Here is a 6,649-nt window from a genome sequence, read left to right as displayed (position 1 = left end):
GAAAACACCTGATCCTTCTTCTGCTGAGAGCTATGTGTAAAATGGATGGGGACACATATTCTTTATAAGGTCCAGATAAGAGACCAACCCAGAACCTCAGTACAGTCACGTCTATAGGTGCTATTAAGATACCAAAGGCAGGGAGGAAAAAAAGGGGGGGGAGGGGATAAATGAGGTAATAGGGAAAAAATGAAACTGAGAACCAGGCAAAAAGGAATGAAGAGGCCCATAAAAATGAAACTGAGAACCAGGCAAAAAGGAATGAAGAGGCCCATAAAAAGATTTAGATTGTAGGAAGCAGTAAAGTACCATTCATTACACTCTGCACTTGTACTGCACTCAATTTATAAAACATTTTCACATTATGGCTGTTGACATCAAAGCCCCAAATTGGCCATTGCTAGATATTGCTCAGCACACTCTTCTACAAAAGAAATTTTTACTTAACAAAAGAGTATCATGAAAATCCTACCTTCCAGGGAAGAATAAGATATTAGGGTCTAGATCACCCTGCTTTTCATTCAAGTGAAGTTTATAGGAATGTGTAAATAGGAGTGGTTGTACCTCTAATATGATTCCAAGAGCAAGTGATAAAGTTGGGTAAGACAGTGGGTATAGTGGATAACTCAACAGCACTCCTATGAGGGTACAAGGAAATCTTACAGAAATGGATCAGTTAATGTTTCTCCCATAGGTTTGCCACAGACCTTTAGGGATAAAAGTTGAAAGTAGTTGTAAACACCTTCTATATCAGCAACTATACTCCAGTAGTCTTTGATTACATATTTTTAAAAATTATTTATTTTTCAGAGTTTATAGCTACTGAAAAGAACGTTTTCTTAATTACGGAAAGCCTTTTTTTTCTAACTATCACAAATGAAATTAAGTATCTTCATTAAATATAAACGTATTTTTTAAAATCTATTTTACAAATAATCTAAAGTTTATGTTTTCCTATCCTGAACAAATTTCTTTGAAGAGTTAGCTTGAAAAATACATGGCAAAGACTGCAGTATACACAACATTTAACTTTTCAAGTTTTAACATTGTTTAGTTTTCACTACAGGGTTTATTGTAAAGCAAAACAAAACAACAACAATGAAACTGCCAAATATCAAATACCATGTGTCCACTGGTAATCAGCTTTCTATCTGTTGAGTTTGCTAGTTCACAGAAAATTGTTACGCACAGGTGTCAAACAAGAGCCCATACTGGGATACACACTTTACAGTGGGAATGAAAAAATGTGACTATCTTATCTGTCTATACTAAGAGAAGAAAGCATTACTGAGCCCACTTCTTAAACCATTCCCAACAAGCCCTCAATAAATGGCACTTGTACTTAGGTCTTTATGAAACAGTCTGAGAAGAGTGCAAGTGTCACATTCCTCACTTGACAAATGAGGACAAATCAATCCTTGAGAGCTATGGTCATTTCAGCCCATAGCACCCCTGGGCTAGTGCCATGATTCAAATTCACAACTCTTGATCTCTAAACCTTTACCTACTCCAACCACCAAACCACATGTAACCGTTCCCTAACCCTGTTTCCGAAATCGAGCTATGAATCAGAATTTCCAAGGGATGCCCTGATCCTACCTCTGATGGACTGAAACTGGCAATTACTGCCCTAATCCTGAGCAATACAGCTCAGCCTCCCTTTTAATATTCAAACACCTATGGTGACTGCACAGATGAAGAGACCAGTTTATATGAATATTTTTTACATCACCATGTAAAATTATTACTTGTCCTCGTCCCTTTAGAGTAATTCTGACCTCAGTCTTTAACTTTGCTTTGTTAAACAAAACCACAGATTTCAAATCCACCTGGAAAATAAATCAAATACACATAGCAAAAAGTAAGCTTGAGCTTCAATTAATGGAACTTTAACAGAATCCTGGTCAGAGGAATCGCTGCCTTTAAAAGAACAAACAACTCATGACAACTGCCTACTGAACCATCAGATCAGTCCCTTTCCCTATTTCATAAAGTATAATCATCAAATACAAAACAGGCCACAGGAATACAGATGAGGCAACAGTCTATATTCCTTACCATTACAAGTCGGGTAATTTATGTGTTTCAAACCTGAATAAAATACAGGTAACAATCTAAATTCAATCATGACAATAAAATACTTTCCATTTTCCAAGTTTAGATGGTAATAAATATTTACATTTTTAAAAATAATTTTTGCTCATTTTTTGTTTTTTAAAAAGACATGCTCAAGGGTATACAGAATATGGAAAAATCATCACTTTGTCTAAGAGATCAAATGGTAGTATAAAACAATGCTTTTACAGATTAACCCAATTCAAGAATGGTATCAGGGAATCTAACATGGTGTTTACTTCAAAGATGACATTCAAGTATGTTATTTAGAACACTACACCTAATGTCTCTGCCAAGAAGTAAGCACTGCTAATTTTGGTAGTTTTTAATATCTTCTATATCCACCACCACCTCCTCCATATGGATCTCCATAACCTCTTCCACCATAGCCCCCTCTTCCACCATAGCCCCCTCCTCTTCCACCGTAATCTCCCCTCCCCCCATAATCTCCTCTGCCTTGGAAACCTCCTCCTCTACCACCCCCTCCCCCGCTTCCTCCCCACCCTCCTCCTCCACCCCCTCCTCCTCCTCCACCACCTCCCCAACCTCCCCCACCTCCCCAGCCACCTCTTCCACCCCCACCCCCTCCTCGGCCACCCCCACCCCCTCCACCACCCCAACCACCCCTTCCGCCGCCTTCTTGTCTCTTTTGCCAAGGGGGCATTTCAGGGGGTGGTGGTTCGATTTCATTCGGCCGTCCTCCTCTGTCAGGCACCCTTCCCATCAGCACCTGTGTGAAGAAACATGGTCCTTCAGTTTCTAATATTTTAGAAGTTACAGTTTACATAAAGGATTCAAGTGATATTGAACTTAACTGTTCTAATAAAGAAACAGAAGCCAAATATTTAAGGACATGAAAGCATCAGACATGCAGCACGAATTATTACTGAAAATATAAATGCGATATATGACAAACTCCTTACAGTGTGGATTATGTTTAAACAATCTGGGGAACGTTACTGAAACTTAAGGGCTTCTTAATTTTCTCGTTCAAATTTGTTTCAAAATTCTGGAACAAATGCAGTACCCACTATACGAAAATATTTTTAGCAAACATTTTCAATATACATAAATTATATACCCTATATTCATTAACTTCATTATCTATTTATACAACTCTGGACTTTCCACTGCCATTCATTGGGTCATGGATTATCCAATAAAAAACTATATTCCCAAGCACGTGTTATTTTAAAAGTATGAAGTATATATGGTAACATGTGAATTTAATGAGATGTTAGAGATGAAGAGGACTATAATCCAAGGTATCCCTCTAGAGATACAAGGATTTGCAATGAACTATTCCTTTCTTATGAAACTTAAGCTCATTAACTTTCAATGATGACACTAGTTACTATATTATCAGAGAAAATGAAGTCTTGATAGGCTCTCCTAACCATGCTTCACAATACTTAAAGGATAAGCCAGGGAAGAGTGCAGTTTAAGTCCCCAGCCTTCTGTAGAAAGGAGCTAATTTATATGTCCATAAATACAGACAGTGCTGAGGGAGGAAGCTACCGAGACTAGCTTCCTGCTCATCTCTTTCCGGAAAGAAGGTAAAACCGTAACTGCTTCAACCAAAATGACCTACAAATCAGTTGTGTTCTAGTTCCATTGATCCTCTACTCAAAACCATGTTTTAGTCATTTATATCATAAATTAAAGACAAAAAGTACAACATCCTTACTGTGGGGCAATGTTCGAAGAATGCAAACATTCTCTTAAAGTCACCAATTATGTCCTAATTACCAAAAGCAAAAAATAGGTTTTCTTGTTATTTTCACTGGTCTCTCCACCAAACAAACATGCTGTGTTGGTGGCCACTTGGGGACACTTCTCCAAGAACGGAGAAGACTGCCTTCAAATAGATTATAAATTATAAACTTAGAAAAGACACGGGCAATGCTGCTTAAAGTAAAACTCTTAATCCCATAAAACTAAATCATAACCAGATATAAGACACTAAGTAACATATTTAAAGACAGAATACTTTCAAAAGATAGAGGAGGCTGATCTAAAATAGAAGAGGGAGGAACAAACACTGGTGACTAACTTAGCAATAATTTACAAGCTGACTTTATATACAACCATCTCTCTAGCAAGATACACCGTATCAAGGACACTTTTTTCACCGAGTAACAGTGTTTTAAAATTGCCCAAATCCCTTCTGACTTTTTGCTCTTTTGTAATAAAGTTTGCCATAAAGTGCTCTCAATATAAAGTACGTGCCAGTCAAAATGACAAATCTAGATTACTGCCATTGCTGCTGTTGTGAAAGATTCAATCACTTTGAGCTTGCTTAAAAGCAATGTTGGAGAAATGGAACTATACTCTTAATCAGAAAACGGAACCTCCAAAAGATTCAGTAACCTGCCCAAGGTGACTCCTCTATGTAAATGATAAGAGCTAGGATACGAATCCAGATCCGTAGGTCTCCAGAGCATGTACTCCTCCTTTATACCAAGGTTATAAGGAACCTGTCACTACCTGAAACAACTACTACAGATTTTTACTGACAAAAATATATAATTCTTGGAAAGGAGGCAAATAATTCTGGCTAAAGCTACTGATAAAATCAATTCTTAATTCCTCTAATTCAAATAAAACTGTTTGATTTATGAATATAAAAATTCAAATGAACAAGCACACACAAAACATAACTAAGCCTGGATGAACTGAAATACGTTCGCCACTCTCTGTTCTAGGAGTCTACCAGGGTGTAAGAGAAAAATGGACTGAAATCTGTAAAAACATCAAACGAGGATATTATAAATTCATTCTCCACCGTACTGAAAGAAAAACCAACCTTATTAATGGCACATGCCGTCTTCTCTCGGCTGGAGCCGCTACTTGTTCTGATGATCTTGGACAGATCTTCACGAGCAGCAAGTAGATGTGCCAGTGTGATCGTTGTCTTGGGTGATAAAGCATAACGCTTAGGCTGATAAATTCTTGCTATGTCATCTGTTTTTACCTAAATAACAAAAGGTAGGGGGGAAAAGAAGCCAAAGAACATTTCAATGAAAGAACAATGGCAACCATCATCTTCAGAAAGAGAAAAGAGATAACGCACAAGCAAAGAAACAGAAAAGAGCAAAACATTGAAGAAGAGAGACCAACAGATGCCAAAAGAATACATAACTACCAATAAAAAGTCATTAAAAAATAACACAAAAAAGATTCTATCAATATTAGCTAACAACAAAATACCCAAAAAAATCTTTAACCAAAAACACATACAGGACCTTTAAGAAGGAAACATTAGTAAAGCTTATAAACACAAAAAGAAAACTTGAATGAATCGAGAGAAATGCCAAGTTTCTGGATAGGGACATTGAGTATTGTCCTTTTTCCCCCAAATTATCTTATAGATTTATTGTAATACTACTGGAATGGTTTTTGGAGGATTGGGGGGGGGAGGTAATCTAAAGTTAATCCAGAAGCTAAATATGTAAATACAACTAAAAGAATTTTGAAAAAGAATAGTTCTATCAGATATTAATATGCAATACGAAATCATCATCACTGTTTTAACAGTTAACATTCCTTGAGTACTTATTAAATGTGCCAGGATACTGTCCACTTAATAGTCATTTCTTTAATCCTTACAACATCCTTTTAGAGTGGTTGCTTTTATTATCCCCTTTTGCAGATAGAAAAAGAAATGAGACCTGGAAAGCTTAAACAGTTTCCCCAAAATACACAGAGTCCCAGTTTTGCTTACATACTAATAAAGGTTCTAGTTGACCCCCAGGCAAAGGTACAGATAACAACATACTATCCTACCTCAGTCTAATTAAATGGAACTTGGGGGAAAAAACAGACTGATGAAACAAAACAGGCAATTAAAATTCAGAGCTTCGTAAATATATGAATGCAATAAATAAGAGAAGAGACATCAAAGATCAGTGACAAATAGGGGGTGGGAAGTAAAAAAAAAAAATCAGTAAAAAAGGGATAGATTAATTTTTAAATGGTGTTGGAATGAACTGCTATTTATATAAAAAAGAGGAACAATAATAAGGCATACCATATAACAAAGAGAATTCCAAATACAATAAAGAATTCGTTGTTTAAGGTTTTATTTTAAATTGAAAACCTTTAGTATAAAGATTAAAATTTCTATACAACAACATAAAATTAAAAAAAAACTGGTGACAATATTTTCAACAAATAAAGCAACTAGCTAACTTCCTTAATATATAAAAAACTCAATCAAAAGGAAAAAGGGAAGATCCTAAGGGGAAAAAAGCAAGATGCAAAAAGAAATTTCGAAACAAAAGGAAATTCAAATGACTAACAAGCTTATGGAAAAAAGCTGAACTTCACCAATAATGAAAACATACAATTTAAAACAATTTAGTCTTTTTTAATCATCAAGTTAGCAAGAAAACTGTTAATATTCTAAATATTAAAAAAGCTAAAGTGAGGACAAAATTTTATTTACCCTACTGACAGGAGTTTAAATTCATAAAAACTTTCCAGAAAACAATTTGGCCATGGGAATTAAGACCGTTAAGAGTCACAACTTTTG

General features: G+C 35.8%; 1 protein-coding gene across 1 annotated transcript in view; it reads right to left on the bottom strand.

The window, feature by feature from the left end:
- Positions 1-2,027: 2,027 nt before the first annotated feature.
- Positions 2,028-6,649, bottom strand: part of TSLIG3B (tRNA splicing ligase complex subunit 3B) — a 34,581-nt gene continuing 29,959 nt past the window's right edge. The window contains exons 7-8 of the mRNA XM_045816079.2: positions 4,922-5,089; positions 2,028-2,845 (exon numbers count right to left, since the gene is read on the bottom strand). Of these exons, the coding sequence (XP_045672035.1) occupies positions 2,441-2,845; positions 4,922-5,089 (573 nt within the window). The 3' untranslated portion in view covers positions 2,028-2,440. The remainder of the gene's footprint in view (positions 2,846-4,921; positions 5,090-6,649) is intronic.

Source organism: Ursus americanus, chromosome 36, assembly GCF_024610735.1.
Source record: "Ursus americanus isolate L20-20 chromosome 36, mUrsAme1.1.p, whole genome shotgun sequence".
NCBI lineage: Eukaryota > Metazoa > Chordata > Mammalia > Carnivora > Ursidae > Ursus > Ursus americanus.
Note: the sequence above shows the minus strand (reverse complement) of the source record. Positions and strands in the feature narration are given on the sequence as shown.